The 17,578-nt window shown below is 49.5% G+C and overlaps 1 protein-coding gene across 3 annotated transcripts; it reads right to left on the bottom strand.

Annotated features, from left to right (window-relative positions):
- Nucleotides 1-1,307: 1,307 nt before the first annotated feature.
- Nucleotides 1,308-15,483, bottom strand: TAGLN3 (transgelin 3). 3 transcript variants are annotated; one of them, XM_043893042.1, is made up of 5 exons: nucleotides 15,163-15,483; nucleotides 14,671-14,852; nucleotides 13,334-13,508; nucleotides 3,138-3,240; nucleotides 1,308-1,773 (listed from the first exon to the last, which is right to left on the bottom strand). In XM_043893042.1, exons 2-5 carry the CDS (start codon nucleotides 14,848-14,850, stop codon nucleotides 1,632-1,634), a joined length of 600 nt encoding a protein of 199 aa, XP_043748977.1. In that variant the 5' UTR covers nucleotides 14,851-14,852; nucleotides 15,163-15,483; the 3' UTR covers nucleotides 1,308-1,631. The 3 variants fall into 3 exon arrangements, with proteins under 3 accessions (XP_043748977.1, XP_043748976.1, XP_043748975.1); XM_043893041.1 differs by having other exon boundaries at nucleotides 15,173-15,483; XM_043893040.1 differs by having other exon boundaries at nucleotides 14,671-15,483.
- Nucleotides 15,484-17,578: the final 2,095 nt, after the last annotated feature.

Below are 17,578 nucleotides of genomic sequence, written 5' to 3'. Positions count from 1 at the left end.
TGGCAAATCCAAGGTAAAGTTTGAGAAAAGAATTCAGCTGCATGTTAATATAACATCTTTCCAGGAACGGACAACTCACCAGTGGTTGTCAGAGGGTCACTAGGGCTTCTAGAGAGTACATTAGATCCTTTATGTGACCCTCAGGATAACTTCCTTTAGACAGTGAAAGTGAAAGCTGCTCAATCATGTCCGACTCTTTGCGACCCCATGGACTGTAACCTGTCAGGCTCCTCTGTCCATGGAACTCTCCAGGCAAGAATACTGGAGTGGGTTGCCATTTCCTTCTCCAGGGGATCTTCCCAACCCAGGGATCGAACCTGTGTCTTTTATGTCTCCTACACTGGCAGGCAGATTCTTTACCACTAGTGCCACCTGGGAAGCCCTACATGAAGGAGTAGGGACCAGAATTCGGAATCCTCCCCACTCCACTTCAGCCCCATGAAAATCCTGCAGAACTCTCTGTGGAAGCCTGGAACTGTAAAAAACAGTCTGACAAACCATCATCCAGCATCTAGAGTGCGGCATTGTCTATAGTTTCATTTATTTTACCTTTTCTTGTTAGTTAACAATTCATTGTATGAGTAAAAGACTTTGTTTTTTTACTAAATGAACCACAGTGTTTTCCTTTTTCACTGGGAGGAAAGAGTAAGATGAATCGGTAGTTCCCAAGGTTTATTTGCCTTCTTAAGCTTTCATGGATAAGAAAAATATTTAAAACATCTCATCTTAGCTAGATCCAGCCTTGGGCAAAGTTCAAGAGTGTTCAGTAAACAAATGTTTACAAATGTAGATCGCTTATCACTTCTGGCTGATGAAGAAACTATAAATATCTGCATCAGATCCAGAATCTGGGCTGTGGGGAGGAAGATTATTGATAGAGAAGGGGAAACTGTTCTCTTCTTCAACCATCACTCACCTGATATAACTGATAAAACCACCCTCTATACTTTCTGGGCATCTATACGTGAGCCCCTGAAGAACTGGGGTTTTGGATTGCTCATTTCTGTGTCCCCCTCGCCCCACCCCAGAGTCTGGCATAATAAGCATAAGGTGGTACTCAAAAAATATGTGGGGGCCAAAGGCCTTATTCTTGAGCTCTTGGCTTCAGGCTGTCAGAGTGGGCAAAACTATTCCAAAACTTTTTACTGCAACTGTCAAGATGACCAATATAACCTTGCAAGGGCTACCTGAAAGTTAACTTACATTTTGACAGCTATAGATACAGCTTAATTCCATATTACTGGCTTCTTGAATGAAATGACCAGCCCTGCCTGCAAAGTTCCTAAAGACAAAGAAGAAACTTTACATTTGAAGACACAAGACTAATTTGTTTATTAGGTGCGTTCTGTAAGTTGAGGAGGGGAATTTTTGGCAAATAAATAAATAAATAATCAGACAGACGAAGGCTTCTAGGGCAAAGGAGCTGAGGAAGAGGAAGCGGAGTCTTTGCATAGTTCTAAACGAACAGGAGGCGGCAGCAGTAGGCAACGTGGATTCCAGCAGAAATGCAGCACTTGCAGAAACCAGGGGCAGGAGGCTTTGAGAAGAGAGGGTCAGGTGACTAACTACGTCTTTACCATGGAGACCACGACGCGGCACTTCCATCCTCTGCAGGCTGTGGGCACGGCGTCTCACATGATCTGCCTGGGCATCCCGTACCCGGTCATGCCTGCCTGGGAGGCCCCCTTGTTGCTGCCCATCTGGAGGCCTATTACGTTCTGTCCCTGGCGAAGCTGCTCCTCGGAAAATCCTCTCCGATTCTGCTGGGCTTTCCTGGGCAGAGGGAAAGAGATGAAACAATTTCATTCCGTTTTTAAACCTTTCCCAAGATATGCAGTTAGACATGTTCTTTCGGGGGCCACCAATTAGAAGGACAGGCCTTATGCTGAACCACAGTCATGCCAAGAACTATGGTTCTGCCCTGGGCTATGACCCCACCCTGAGTTATGGTTCTACCCTGGCTATGATCCTACCCTGAGCTATGACACCACCCGGGGTTACAGCACCTTCTGGGCCATGGTCTTACCACAGATGGGCCCTACCATGATACATGACCTCTCTACTCCTTAGAAGCTCAAGTGACTTTCCAGAATTTCCACAGCAAAGAACCAGAGCTGCTTCTCTGGAGATTCTACACTCAGTTTTCCTGTCCCTGCTCTCACCAGTTACCGCAAGCCCCTGTGAAAATTAAAATCAGCTCTTTTTATAAAGCATGCCATTAATCCCACTCCACCCTCTTCTGTATGGGGCCAAGGATGAACTCCCACCTTAGAGATGAGGGATGTCGTGAGTTAAGGAGGCAAAATTTCTTACCCTTGACAGATGTCTGTGAACGTTAGTGAAGAACCTGATAGTAAATAATGCTGGTTTTATGGGCCATATAGACCACGGTAGGTCACTAACAAACTGGGGGCTAAAACCAGGGTTTCACCTGGCAATACTTAGGAGCTTTTCAGACCAGGGTCATTTAAATTGCCACAAGCTGGTACCTTTTTCAACTGTCAAGAAGAAGAGGGGATTAGAGGGATGAAGGGTCAGTTATCTGTACGGCGCGCTCTTTTCGTCTCCCACTGAGCTACTGGGTTGACTTTAAGCTCCCTTACTACCTCTCTCTGCCCCAAACAAACAGCAAAACAAATTTATTTAGGAAAAGGCCCTTTACTGACATGATGATATAATTTATTATCCACTTCAGGCCACGTCTGAGAGTGACAGAGAATGGTATTAATGGATATGCTGGGATGCCAGGACTGTCTCAACAAATAAAACATATTTTCCCTTCATTATGTGGTAAAATAAATAAATAAATATGTACATTCAGGGCATTCAGATATCAAGGCACATGTGAGAAAAGCCATTCAGTTCTGCTCAGTCTCAGGAGAGACATAACGTGGGCAGGGCTGCCGTGTTCAGGTATCTGAAAAGCAGGAAAAGCCCTGGTGGTATATTCACCTGAACTGGCAGCATCGGTCAGGCCTTGTTCCGGGAGCTTCAGCTGTGGGGCTGTGTGTGCCTGTTCCTTGGACTCTGTGTCCAAGCAGCCTCCAGGGAGCCCCAAGGCTTCAGATGCTCACTTTTGCTAAAATCATCCTCGGCCCAGGGAAGGGGAGGACGTGTGACTGGAAAGGCCTTTTTACCTGTGAAACCAGGACGGCTCTCCCCGGTAACAGCCATCATCCTTGGTGACAGCAACGCTGCCCAGAGCCATCAGGGTCCTCTGCACGGCTGCCATGTCCTTTCCTGGAAGCCAAAGGGGAGATTAAAGCCAAGCGCGTGTCGGGGCCGAGGAGTCGAGGAGGACGGGGCTGGACCTCCGGAAGAAGTTCTCATGGGAGGCTGTAGTTGAGCACACTCGAGGGAGAGGGAAACAAAACACTCCTCAAAGTGGCCCAAAGACAACCACAGCCAAACTCCTCAGAAAGGAACAAAAATCCTCCTGCCTAATTATCCTTTATGTGGTGCATGCCAGAGATACCCAGGTTCTAATCCATTCCCAGTTGCGTGCATAACACATTCCAATAACTGAGCAGCTCAGACAGAGGTGGGTCCCTGCCCTTAGAAGAGGCCCCAGCCTCCAAGGGTTCTACGAGCAGGGGTGAGGGGAGGTGCTGTGGGCAGGCTGGTGTGGGGGTCTGCACAGGAGATTTTCCTCCGGACTGTAAAGAGAAAAGGAAACTGGAAAGATATTGACTGGATGGATGAACTGCACCAAACCCCAGGATTCTTTCTTTTACTTTATCTGGGTTAAAAGGGTCTAAAATCACCCATGTGCATCAAATTGAGTATTCACTAGGGTCTTTGGGCTGGAGGCCTGGCAGGTGAAGAGAAGCAAGTGAACGCAGAGAGCATCCAGTGTGACGCGGTGAGAGGCTCTTCATTTCGTGCTGCTTGAAAGGAGCTGAATGGAGACAATAAATAAATGGCTTGGAGGGAGGGAGGAGGAGAGGCTGAGAGAGAGTGAAGGAGAGGTACGCCCCCTCACTCGGGGGACGGGGCCACTGCCACCGAGGAGCCCCGGGACCTCCACCCACGGAGCAGAGAGCCGGGCTCCAGGCCATCTCCTCTGCCCATCCTCTCCCCTCCCCGCTTCTGGCCTGCTGGCACGCCTGGACAAGGAAAGGGTGAGCTGCTACAGTGTGCCCAGCCCCGCAGTCTAGACCAGATCCCAAGCACACGTACGCCAAGTGTGCAGCGCAGAAGCCGGAGCCCCAGGCTGGGGGAGAGGCGCAGTGCTCAGCCTGGCAGGGGCTGTGAAAGTGAAGGGCAGATACTGAAGTTCCTCTTGAGACTCAGTGAACCGTCTGCAATCTCCCGGGACAGGCTGCTGAGCCCAGTCCCCAGGGAATAGAGAAGTGCAGGGGAAAGGCAGACAAAAAGTGAGAATGCAGCGTAACTCTAACAAAATAAACTATTAAGGTCTGCAGAGGAAGTCCAGCTCAGGAAGTCCATTTATTCACAGAGGAGAGACAGCAGATCCTCATCTCTCCCCGCCCCCCCCTCCACGGCCCACATTAACCACAGGACGATTTCCTGGGCTGTGAGGCCCTTGGGATGGATAATACAGACAGGGATGAAACTTTCTCAATGGAGAGCCCCACACCAGACGCAAGGAACAGCTGGGGTGGTGGAGAAAGGAGGATCTGTGCAGCAGATGGAGGGAGATGGGCCCAAGGGATACTGAGAAGTCAGAAAGGAAACAGGAGAGGTTATGAGAATGCTCCCTCTCTTCCGCAGATGTAAAGCATTTCTGTGACTGTCACTGTACCATAGGATACATTTTTTTGACAGACTCTGATGATATTCTGAAAGATCATTGCGGGAGGAGATAGGGAGAGGGCCTGCTTTCAGGCAGTGAGCCGTTAAAGAGAACCTCAAGAAACTACAGCACATGGAAGCTTAGGAAGGTCTGGGTCCATCACTCATCCCCACTCTCTGCGGGAAGCACACCGGAACTCTGTGCCTGGTGGTTGGAAAGAGCGCATCTGGCATGTCCAGGATCTGGGGAAATGTGGAGCCTGGCACCTGGCAAGCAGCCACAGATACTGCCCTGGAGCCAGGGGTGGGAAGCAAGCTCTGTTGAACCACAGTCCCAGCCCCAATCCCATCACATAGGGCTAACACGCACACTGCGTGAGCCCAGAGAGAAGGAGAGAGGGAACTAAGCTGGAGGCAAGGGGAAGCTATCCAGGAATGCAGACCCATAAATCCCACCCCACCCTCAAGCCAGAAGCGTCCAAAAGGAAGAAATTGCGTGATTCGGCAGAAGCTGGGTAATCAGGCATTAGACAGGGACAAACTGGAAAAACTTTTTTAAAAAAGAAAGGTCTGGAGACAAGAGATTTGTTATAAATGATAAGCTAAACACTTCATTGGTTTCCCTGGTAGCTGAAATGGTAAAGAATACGCCTGCAATGCGGGAGACCTGGGTTTGATATCTGGGTCAGAAGATCCCCTGGAGGAGGAAATGGCAACCCATTCCAGTATTCTGGCCTGGAGAATCCCATGGACAGAGGACCCTGGCAAGCTACAGTCCATGGGGTCGCAGAGTCGAACATAACTGAGCGACTTTCACTTCAAAATCACTTCATTATATGTGACTGTGACCTCCATTTCATAGCTGTTGCTGCTAAGTCATTTCAGTCGTGTCTAACTCTTTGCGACGCTACGGACCATAGCCCACCAGGCTCCTCTGACCATGGGATTCTCCAGGCGAGAACACTATAGTGGATTGCCAGGGTCTTCCTGGGGCTCTTACCAACCCAGGGATTGAGCCCATGTCTCTTACACCTCCTGTATCGGCAGGCGAATTCTTTACCACTAGAGCCATCTGCAGAGCAGTGGCTCAGACGGTAAAGAATCCGCCTGCAATGCAGGAGACTGGGGTTCAATCCCTGGGTCGGGAAGATCCCCTGGAGAAGTGCAAGGCCACACACTCCAGCATTCTTGCCTAGAGAATTCCATGGACAGAGGAGCCTGACCGGCTACAGTCCATGGTGTCGCAGAGTCAGACACGACTCAGCGACTAACAGCTTCACTGATTCCCATGGACTTGATATGATTCTTCCCAACAGGTGAATGGAAAAATTAACTTAAGAAAGTTAATTAACTTGCCAGAGCTACCCAACAAGTAAATCAGGGCCAAGCTCTAGCTCAGGTCTGTCTGAAGGCAAAGCCCACAAACAGTCTAGGAGGCCACACTGCCATCTCCCACAGGCATAAAATCCCCATAAAATCTGGGGCACAAATTTCAAATGACCTCAAATCTTTGTTTTGTTTGAAATAATCTCTCAACCCTAGACAGATTAAAGCAAAAGAAATCAGTTGGGGCCCAGAGATCCCCACCAGTTTGCAGATCAAGTTAAAATAATTATTGTCAAGGTTAAGTAATATAATGAACAGAAATCTGCCTTCTGTGACCAGTTCATGTCTGTTTTATTTTCTAAAAGGCACACTTTGGAAAGAATTCTACTATTTTGGGTGAATCAAATGGGAAGAGCGCCTCTGCTCCAGCCTCATTTCTCTCGCCAGTTCAGAAGCTCAGATCAAGTGCTGCTGGGGGGAAGGGGACTGTTTTTGGAGGCTGATTCCTGTCACTGAGAGTCAGACACTGAAATGTTTGAAGGAGCAGTGAGGGTAGGAAAGATCTGTGAAGTGAGCCAGTTACAAAGCCGCAAAAGCTAAGCAGCTTGAATCACAACCACACATCCATCTGCCTAGAACCCAGCCTGCTATAGAACATGGTTTCCCAAGCTTCTGGAATTATTCATGGGGTGAGGTTGGGAGAACACTTTAAAAATATGAAATTTTTCTGACTTTCTTTTTTTAAAAAAGAAAAATATGAAATTTGAAGTCATTCCCTAGAGGGACGGATCTGGCAGTCCTGGGTGGGGCCTGGGAGTTTGTATTCTTAATAATCTTTCCATATGATTCATGCCATCAGACAAGTTTAAGAAACATGGGTTTCACCTGGTGACTCCTAACTAGACCAATCATCAGAATTACCTGAGGATCTTGAAATTCAGACCCTGGGACAATCTCCTGTGATGATTCTGATTGTAGCCAGATGGACATGCAAGCACTGCCCCCAATACTATATTTTTTTAATTTTTAAAAACATCCCAATGTCTGATAGGTGGTAGGTATTAAATTAAAGTTGCTAAGCAATAACTGCTTCCTTCAGAGCTACTCTCCACAAAGTCAGAAGTAACATCAATAGTTAGATCCACACTGGGGAGGCGCTCAGAACAGAAGCGTGGAATTGCCTTGCTTCCTGAAAACTACCCCTGGATACTTTGACAAGACAGCTTGAAACTGCTGTTCAAGGCTATTTCTCCAAGAAAAAGGGGGTGAAAGAGGAAGAAGGGGGAGGAGGAGAATGGTTCTAACGTAGCAACTAGGTGCTAGGACTCTTCTAGGTGCCAGGCATGTATGAATGAGGCTGACTCCAGGTGGCGGTGGGGGTTCCGTGGCTCGGTCGTGTCCGACTCTGCGACCCCACGGACTGTAGCCCGCCAGGCTCCTCTGTCCATGGGATTCTCCCAGGCAAGAGTACTGGAGTGGGCTGCCATTTCCTTCTGAGTCTCCTGCATTGCAGGGAGATTCCTTACCGACTGAGCCACCGGGGAAGCCGAGTCCAGCTGGTGATCTACAAATGAGACCACTGGCCGCAGAAGGAAAGGGACACACAGATGAGAGGGCCAAGCTGACACTAACAGCTCAGGATTTCAGTCAGGCTCCTGGACCCTTCCAGCCCCTATCACAGGGGAAACTAACATTAGACTTGCAATTGTAAAAAGAGATGGTGGCAAGGCAGCTTACCTTGTCAGAATCTCTTAAAGCAACTGTTCCCCGTTTACTGCATTATCACAGCGCAGGGTCTCCCCGCTGTGGTCTTACACCCCAGCGAGTAAAGGATCGTGTCCAGGGGGACTGGCCAAGGGTTCTACATTATAAGGAACCCCAGTGCCCATAGAGTTTGAAGGCTTTTACCAAAAAGATACCTGAACAAGGATTCTGTTCCCTTAATTTTTAAAATTATTTTCATGCTCTTATGCATGTCTTTGGGTAGAAAAAATAAACAAAAAGTTAAAGAGAAGGAAACAAGGCTGGAGGAGCCGTCTGGGCAGGTGCGGTCAGGTTGGATACTCTGCTTTCAAAACTAAAACTCAATCTTACATTCAAAACTCTTGCTTTGGAATTACTTTTATTTTACATTATTCTTAACTCCACCTTGTTGCTCTTAGAATACTGGCTTGTTTGGTTTTGTTTTTTTTTTTCCAATCTTTCTGGGACTTATAGAGAAAGCAGTCAGTGGATGAAAAAATCATTTCTTATTTTCCTGAGTAATAACTTAGGCATAACCCTCAATTCTCCACTCAAGGTAGAAAACTATTGCTTTAGATCAGGGGGAAATGTCAGAGGGTAGGTTGGGCTGCTCTGTGGGCTTTATAAATTTATGCTCCTTGCCTCCCTGAGAAATTCTGTAGGGCAGTGGTTCTCAGAGTGGAGTTCCCAGACCAGCAGAAGCAGTATCACCTGTGAACGGGTAAGAAGTGCAAACCCCCGGGCCCCACCCCAGACTTAAGACCTCCAAAACTCTGGGGCTGGGGTCCAGTAATCTGGGTTTTCACGAGCCTAACAGGAGGTTCCGGTGCACACGGCAGGTGAAGGACCACTGCTGAAGCAGGAGCCCGCCGAACGCCAGAGTGGGCAGTGCTTGGGGTAAATGCAGTGGCGGCTGCTCTGAGAGAAAAGGAGGCTTCAGGCAGCAGGCGCTTCTGTGATGTCTCAAGTCACGACGGGTACCGTACAATATCCCCAAACAGCTCTCAGACTCAGTGAAGAGTCTCATCTTTTCTTGCTGTTGAGAAATGACACATATAGTGACACCTCCCAGAGAACATATATGGCTCCATATCTGGAATATATTCCAGGCACTCCACCCCCAGTATAAACCTCGACACTCAGTCATCAAGGAGGCGAACAGGAAGATGGCATAAAACCATGTATCCCAGACCCTCATCAGAAGGATTATGGGGAAGAGCAATCAGATTTGATTGATCTTTGAGTCTTGCCTACACTGATATTCTAGAATTCTAGGTGTCTAATGCTCATGGCCTGGTTATGCATGGGAATGAAAAAGGGTATTTATTGATGGACTCACAGCAGAGGGAAAAAACCAATGTTTATTAGGTGTCTCTTAGTCAGGCATTGCACTAGGCATTTTATACATTTAATCCTTGCAAGAATCCTACAACGGATTACAGAGAAGGGAACTGAGCCTCTGAGAAACTAAGCAGTCTAACCAAGGTCACGGAGTATGACGCTAAAACTCATGCTCTTCCCATAGGACCAAGACCCCTTGGTTTGGAATAGGAAAAGCAATACTATATCATGGGGGAAAATATGAAGGGTAATGACCATAGAGGTGGGAAAAAGTCAATAAGGAGACCCGAAAGATGGCCCCTCATTTTGGAGAGTGGCCAGAGGTGAAGCCAGTGGAGATGACAGAGAGAGAAAAGGTCTTCCAGGCAACCCGACCAGCCGCTGTGTGAGGCCCTTAATGAAGTCCATTCATTCCAGGCAGAGCATGTGCCCTTCCAGCCTTGCCCCTGCCACCCTCACTTTCCATTAGTCTTTTTAAAGAGACAATGATAACAGTGACTTGAAAATTGCTGTCATATTTTATGGTCTACTCTTCCATAGCAGAAGCACTGCGCTAAGCACTTTTAATGCATTGTCTCATTGACACCTCACATCAACCCTGTGAAATTATTTCTATTTTACAAGTGAGAGACCAGAAGCTTAGAAAAGCTCATTGCCAAGTGGTGGAGTGGAGGTTTGAACCTGATGGTCTAATTTCTGACTCAGGGCCTGCACTCTCCTGCCCTCCAGGGTGACATTTCTCTGCACGCTTTGTGACCAGCACACTCACTTCTCTCATGCATTCTCTCTTACACACACACACCCCTCCTTTTCTGGCTCCTCCCTTTCTCTCCATCCCTCTTTCCCTCCACAGAAGAGATGCTGAAAACTAACCCCCATTGCTCTCCGGAATCACAACTGAGATGGCCCCACTCATCCTTTCCAGGGACCCAGGGGGCATCCCAAACCCGCCAGGCATCCACCTTCTCCCATCCATGAGAAAGACCTCTCCTTCCATGGCTCTAAGCTGCCCTCACTGCTTCTCTATCACTGAAAGGAACAGGTCACCCAGCTTCCTTCAAGGGAAACTCCAGTAACCTTATCTATATCTCTGTAGTTGGGATGTTTTTTAGACCATTCAGCCCTGGGTTCCTTCTTAAGGCCTTGAACCTTTTATTCTGGACATCCATTCCAAACATTTCACCTTGTATCTAAAAGGGGTTTCAAGATAGAGGATACCTCTGGGGCATCTGCCTGTCCAAACAACTGAAGGAAAAGAGACGGCACTTGGCAAGCGCTGGGCTCCTGCGGCTCATCTCGACGTCAGAGCAGCGCAGAGCCGCTCACGGGCAGTGTGGGCAAGCAGAGCCCTAAGCAGGAAGACGCCAAGCAGGGGAGACAGGGCCTGAGAGCTGCCGCGCATAAAGGGCCACAGACAAGGCCGAGAAGTGCCCAGGCGAGGAGGGCTGGCCCCTCGGAGCCACGGCTACCGTGACCACAACGCGTGGAATCGGGAGTGAATGTGAGTAATGTGAAATCTGAGGACACCACAGGAAGAATGTGAAGCTAAGCTAAGGGGATGGCCAGTCCAGTGGCCGAGCACACAAACATGGACACCTCTCACGCACACAGGCACGTCGACACTTGCCAGCCTGCCCAGCGGCGTCCCTTAGACTCCAGCTTCCTCATCCCCACACTCGCGGGGACCAGCAGCTCTGGCAGAAGGACCCAGCCTCGCGCTTGTCGCTGCTGCTGTTCCACGGGTTTCCCTCCCAGACTCACCCAGGGCCATACGGCTCCCCCATTTCTGCTCAAAGCAGCCCACTTTCCTGCCTCTGGCTCTACTGTATGGCAACCAGCCCGAGCTGCAGACAGGGCTCCTGGGGGATGCCAAGTGCCCCTTCTAGCACACAGAATGAACCTCCCAACCTCAGTCCCCAGCTGCCCCTCCATGGAGGGGCCCAGCAGGCCCTGGAGCCTGCAGACACTCTGGAGCACCTGCTCTATGCCAGCTGTCCCGACCGCAGCGTCTCAGCCACAGCGCCCGGCAGTAACTGGTGGCCTCCCTTATTTCCTTTGCAGCCCCACCTTTCTTTGCCCTGGGAGCCCACTTGTCCACTGCACAGTGTCTGCTTTTTCCCTTTTCTCTAGGAGCATCACCCTGCCTCGGAGCCCACCCTTCCACCACCCCATCTCAGGCTCCTGCAGTCACACTGATGCCCCTCAGCCTCCCTCTTCCCTGAGAGGTAGCTGATGCCCAGGGTTGGGGCAGGTAGTACGATATACATAAGTAACTGTGGGTGAGCTCTAGTTTCACCATCATCTACTCTACTTCCCAGGGAACCTTTGCCCCTGGCCTCCTCCCCCTCACTGCGAGCACCTCCTGGGCCTAAATTTCACTGTGCGGTCTTTGGAAAAAGAGAAAAGACAGGCAAGCCTCCTCAGCACAGAGACGCACCCTCGGGCTCCCCAGCTCCCCCAGCCCTCCCAGTTTCTTCCTTACTCCATACACACCCTGTACGTGGTGCGGTGGGGCTCACTGGGACCCCTCCAGTCACACAAACCTGCCAGCCGGAGGCTCTCACCACCTGTCCTACACAGCCCTGAATCACCCGCCCTCTCCTCTTCATCTCCTCACTCATGGTTATGACTCAACAGCACACGCGTGGTGTAGGGGAAGGAAACAGCGTGCTGGCCAAAGCGTGGCATGCGGATGAGTTAAGGCCCCATTCTTGGACATCACAGAGCCTGGGCTTGAGTCCTGGCTCTGCTAATTACAAGCCAGTCATACGACAACACCTCCTCTCCTGGAATTGTTGGAGAATTGATTGGCATTATGCAGAAAGGCAGCAGTACCGTGCCTAGGGTTGAGGAAAATATTGATAAGCAATAGTATTATTAGCAAGGAAAAATCAGCATAGTTTTGACCTATCAAGCAGGGACTAACGCTCAACGATGGCATTCTGTGGGGATTTGGAGGCTAGTGTCCATGAGGTTCAATGGCCTGGCCCGAAGGTCTGAATATCTGAGCTTCTAAATAATAGCAAAACATGACTGATAAACAAACTGGCATCTTAGGGTTTTCAAGTGCTCATCTGTGAAGGAAACAGGAAATGCCAGTTCTCTGTACGACGTGGAGAGAGGGTGTGGGGGTGGTGAGGATTAAGGAGGCAACTGCTTCTTTATTAGGCGTTTAGTAGAACGGTCCTCTGCTAGAGATATGGTTCAACCATCATCTGAGTACCCCTGCACATATCATTGTCTCCTGATCCCAGGAAAGTCTGTCCACTCTCATTGCAGCAGAGCCACTTGGGTCACTGCCCTGCGTATCCTGTGGGTTGAACCACTGATGACAGCTAGTGACAATGGGATGAAGCGTCAACCTGGCAGCCCTGCTCACACAAGCCCCCCTCCTCACCGCGGCAGGCCTGGTGTGGAAAAACATGCTTGGATGGAAGGGTACATTTGGGCTCCAGGGGACTCTGAGCCCTGTGACCATGTGTCCCAAGTTCTCTGGTGGTATCTGCATCCACATTACTTTCCCTAATGATGGTGGGTTGGTAAATATGTCCAGAAACTTGATTTCCTTTTCATGCCTTGTTAGATTTCTTAAATCAATTCACAAATATAAAAGAAAAAATCATTTGTCACTGTCTCTGAGCAAATACACATCTGGAAGGTACAGTCATCAACCTCCCAGGTAATCATTTAATAAAAGGCTGGGGTGCTATTATTTCTCAGATTGAATGACAAAATTGTGCCAGGAAGCTTTGTCTATAACCCTGGTTGCTGGTGAGTCAGAAGATACTTGCCGACCCCCGTCCCCTCCAGGAGCTATCATTTGTAGAGAAAATTACGCTGTGGGAGGTAAGAGAAAGGAGAGGCATCCATGCAACCTTTCTGGCTTCCTCTCCACTGAGGCTTCGGTTTATGCCTGTGGTTTGCTGGGTCCCTGCTGGGTCCCGAGGTGTGTGTTCTTTAGAGGAGGAGCACTTTCAATAGCACGTTACAAAGTAGGAGGCAAACAGTGCGCCTGGGTGACAGCTGATAATCCTCTCACACGCTCAAATCACATGCGCACACACGCATGGAAGCACACGGAAGAACACTGTGGGCAGGTTTCACAAAGAGAAAAGCAAAAGGGTGGGGCGCGGGGAGAGTGATCCGAACGCACGAGAAAGCTGTTTACCTTCCCATAGATCCACGGTCTGAAAAATGTCGGTGGTCCTGACGCCATAGATCTCCGCAGCTTTTAGGAACTGGGAGATCTGTTCCATCTGCTTAAAAGCCATCTTGGACTCTGAGATCTTGGGAATGGGCTCTTGTCCTGGTGGGTATAAACTGTTTATCAGCTTGCACAAGACCTAAAGAGGGAAAGGGTGGGGACGGGGGGACAGAATCAGTGTTCCCTTTGTATTTACTGGTCCCTAAATGCAAAGTGAATCCTGGCCCCCAACAGGGTACAGACTACAGGTTTGGGCCTGGGCCAGTCTGGCACCCCAGAAAGGCATGGACTGAATCCCCAAAACCCATCCTCTGGCTGCTCCTGGCCGTGGTGAGGCCAGTAGACTGGGAATCCTCCTCCCTCCCAACTCCTCCCTTCCTTTTTCTGGGCGAGGGAAAGAATGTTCAGAGAGGGAATGTGCGCAGTGATGCAGTCACGATTTCAAGCTTTCAAAGGAGGGATGAGTTAGTGGCTTCCAGAAGAGACTGAATGATATAGTATTATTTCTTCCATCGAAAGGCAGATCAGAATCAGGCTTCAATAATGCATCGGCTAAGGGCTAATGACACGTATAGGAACCGAACTGGGAGGCTCCCCCCAGATACCTATAACCAAAGCCCTGGGCATAACCCGACAGAAGCCTGGGACAGCAGTTATGTAACAGTAAATCACAGCCTGTGGGAAAAGACCGGCTGGCAGAGTCTGTGGTCCCCATCCACCCAAATACACAGCAGCAACTCCTTAGATAAGCAGTTATCAAATAAGGATTCCCTTCAGTTTCATGAGAATCCATCCATTCAACAGAGAGGCACTGAGCATCCCCAGGGCGGACAGCTCCCAGAAGAATGGGAAGGTGGTGAGTCCTCCTCCTCCTGCCCTGCCTTTGTTTTACTATATAACCAACCTATTACTTCTGGGGGAAGGAATCCTCCCCCACACCCCCATCTCCCTTCCAGGAGCTGATGCACCAAAAAGGCTGGAAGGATCTCAAGGAAATACTTATCTCTACTCTCGCTGGAAAGAGCAAAAGGGCTTCCAATCTGCCAGCAACTCAGAAGCAAGCTGTGATGTCTGGGATGGGCGGAGGGTCCCTCTAATCTAGCGAGGGAATTCAGCAGGGAGCCCAGATCGTCCATCCCCGAAGAGATAAAGGCATTCCCATCTCCCTCCCCACGAGACAAGAGCTTGGCAGCCTCAGCTCCTCCGGCAGGCAGCCAGCCTCACGTAAAAAGAGGAGACCCTGGAGGGCTTCCCTGCCCACCGCTCGCCCCTCATCCACTGGGATCGCTGCTGGTCCTTACCGTTCCGTCCATCAACCATTTCTGGAAATGGGCCCTGCCCGGGGGCGGGTGCTCTATGTCCTCGGCGCACTGCAGGATGATCCAGTCCACCAGCTTGTTCTCCAGGTCCGCGTCGTACTTCTGCTCGATCTTCTCCTGCACCTCTCGGCTTAAGCCGTAGCTCGGGCCCCTGTTAGCCATCTCTGGAAGAGAAGAGAGGATACGCGAGGCATCCACACAATAGAACCGCCGCCCGGCTCTCTGCACCCGGGGCTGGGCCGCCTGGCCCGGCAGCAGCAAAGCGGGCAGAGAGCCGGGCGTGGTTTAAATCAAGGAGCCAATGAAGTCACTGGGGGTTCACCTACAAACGGAGAGAAAAGCGCAGCCACGCGCCTGTGACTCTTAGAATAAAGCCCCTGCCGGTCCGGGGGATGGGGTGGGGGGTTGAGTTGGGGGGTGGGGGGCTGAATGCCCCCTCTCAGTCCCGCCCATCAGAAAGACGACACGACGCACCAGGACTCACAATCAGGCCTGAAGCCCCGGGGCAGCGAGGGGGCTGGGTGGCAGTCGTTTCTTCCCTCCTCCCAGAGGCACTTTTGCAAAGCCAGGAACCCCGAGATGGGAGACAGCAGGTAAATAACAGGCAGGGAGGAAGGCCCCCTTGGCGTTGCGCTGCTGATGCTATAAGCGCCTGGGAGAAGGGTGCACTGATTCGATTTTCTCATGGCTGAGGAGGGTCAGACCGGGGCCGTTGCTAGGAACCTTCCGAAAAGCCAGCCCTCTCTGTGTCAGTCAAGCCCGCCCGCCTCCCTCCCACGGAGAGCTGCTTTCTCAGCCGCACGATTCTCTCCGCGGCTCCGGGGACAGCCGGCGTCGCGCACAGGCCCGCGCACAGCTGCGCAGGGGCCGGGGCCTGCGGCAGAGGCCGTTCTCTCAGCTGTGCATCTGTCGGGAGCTGCCAAGCCACTCTGCCCTGCCCGAGGGGAACAGTTGTCCGGGGGGGCGGGAGGGGCGGCGCTGGGAGCTGCAACGCGCAGCTTGTTCTGCTGCCAGGCGGATTCATCCAGAAACTTCCATCCTGGTGGGAAACCGCTGTGCCTCAGGTTGACTTATTTAAGGAGCATAGCGTTTTAAGGCAACCTTTTAATCGGAAAACACTGAGAACACGTTTTATGAATTGAAGGGAGCTCGACGTACGAAGAACTCTTGGAGTGGGAGGTTTCTGTAAAGATGTCATCTTTTTATTTTAATTAAGGACCAAGAAGGCACCGCCGACACAATGTCAGTGGTCACTGGTATTTGGTGCGAACAAACCAGACCTTGCGAATAATCTTCAGACCCAAGTTGGCCTGAAATTTTTAGAACTGCTGAAGGTCTTGGTGGTTTGTCTTCCTAGACTAGAAGCCTCTTGGAGGTAAAGGTGAAGTCTGGTTGAGACTTCCTTGGTGGTCCAGTGGTTAAGACACGTAGGTTCCACTGTAAGGGGACACGGGTTCAAGCCCTGGTTGAAAGACTGCTAAGATCCTGTATGCAGGGAGATGTGGCCAAAAAAAAAAAAAAATTAAGTCTTATTGGTGTTGTGTAAGTCTGGGTACTTTTCATGGGAAAAGCATCACAAATTTTCTTTGGTTTATTCAACAACAAAAAATTTTTTTGAGTGTTTAACTGTGTCAAATTCTGTGCTGGAGAGAATAAAATAAAAAATTTTCCTCTGGAATAGATTGATCAGTTGACTCAGAACATTAGATAAAACAAGTCTAGCACATGGGATTGTGATCTTTGTCCCTGTGGGAAATTGATTTGAAGCTGTGCAGGAAATGACCTCAAACAATACATGTATTGAGAAAAATCTCCTGCCAGCTGGGGCCTGGACTCGTGAAAATCCAATTACTTCATAGTTACGTGGGTGGTTTGCTTGAGAAAAGGCTTAGTGGTCAGTAGCTGAAGGAGTAGAAAAGAGAACCCTGTGGAAAACAAACGGTTGTGAGAGAATCCGAGCTTTGAGGAGAGCAGTAGGTTAAAAAGAGGCTTGAGAAGGTCTGAGAGTCACAGGTCTGGAGGCTGCATGGAAGCTTTAAAGGCAGCAGGCTGGCTTCAGAGATTGCAGGCTCAGGGGCAAGGGTCTCCAGCAAGGAAGGTGTCCGCTGAATTGTGGAAGTCAGTCAGTTGCGTCTTGGGTGGAAGCAATACGGTCAGTTCCAACCCAGGACTAAGGAAATGAAAGTCTAAACAGAAAGCGTGTTATTTCCTGTATGGCTGGAATTGCTCTAAGGAAGATATTGGCTTGTTATATAAAAGCAGAAACAATTCTAAAAGATCTACATTTGTCTTCTTTTTTTTCAGGCTGTGTCTCACAGATCTTTTATACCCAAAGATGCTTTTGCCACTTTAACAAAATAATGTGAATGATTGAAATCATGGTTCTGGAGAGGATATAATGGTAAAGAGAGGAGCCCAACCAAGGCATAAATTAGAAATGTCCAGAAACCCACAGGAAATCTTCAGAGAAGGAAAAGCAAAAACACAATCCCCTGGGTGGTGGCACCAGAAATTGTTTCAACCCTCTATTTACTGAGTGGCTATAGATATTATAGTTAATTTTTCTATAACTTTTTTAAAAAGCCTATGTATCTGAGATTTAAAAAAAAAATGAGACATGGCAACACGGTCTAGCAGCAAAGTTAAACTTGTAAGTCATAGATGCCAATCAAGGGTTATGCTTAAAATATGCACAAAGTCCTCAGGTATGTTTGTATCTGGAGGAAGAGGGTAGGAGATTAGTGAAAAGATTTACAAGTGAGATGATTTTAAGTCTCAAAAGATGAGTAGGTGTTTGCCTAGTGGATGGGATGAGGCAGAAAGGATACAGAAGGCATTGCTGACAAAGGCAGCTTATTTAAGAAGGCGAACATAATCTAGTATCGACAAA

This window comes from Cervus elaphus, chromosome 31, assembly GCF_910594005.1.
Source record: "Cervus elaphus chromosome 31, mCerEla1.1, whole genome shotgun sequence".
NCBI lineage: Eukaryota > Metazoa > Chordata > Mammalia > Artiodactyla > Cervidae > Cervus > Cervus elaphus.
The sequence above is the reverse complement of the archived record's forward strand: the minus strand, read 5'-3'. Positions and strand labels throughout refer to the sequence as shown.

Coding starts and splice junctions, on each gene's coding strand:
- TAGLN3 (XM_043893040.1), bottom strand. CDS start 14,850: ATGGCTAACAGGGGCCCGAGCTACGGCTTAAGCCGAGAGGTGCAGGAG. Junction 13,509..14,670: donor AATGGTTGATGGACGGAACG/GTAAGGACCAGC, acceptor TTCCCTCTTTAG/GTCTTGTGCAAGCTGATAAA. Junction 3,241..13,333: donor GACCGTGGATCTATGGGAAG/GTAAACAGCTTT, acceptor TTTGGCTTCCAG/GAAAGGACATGGCAGCCGTG.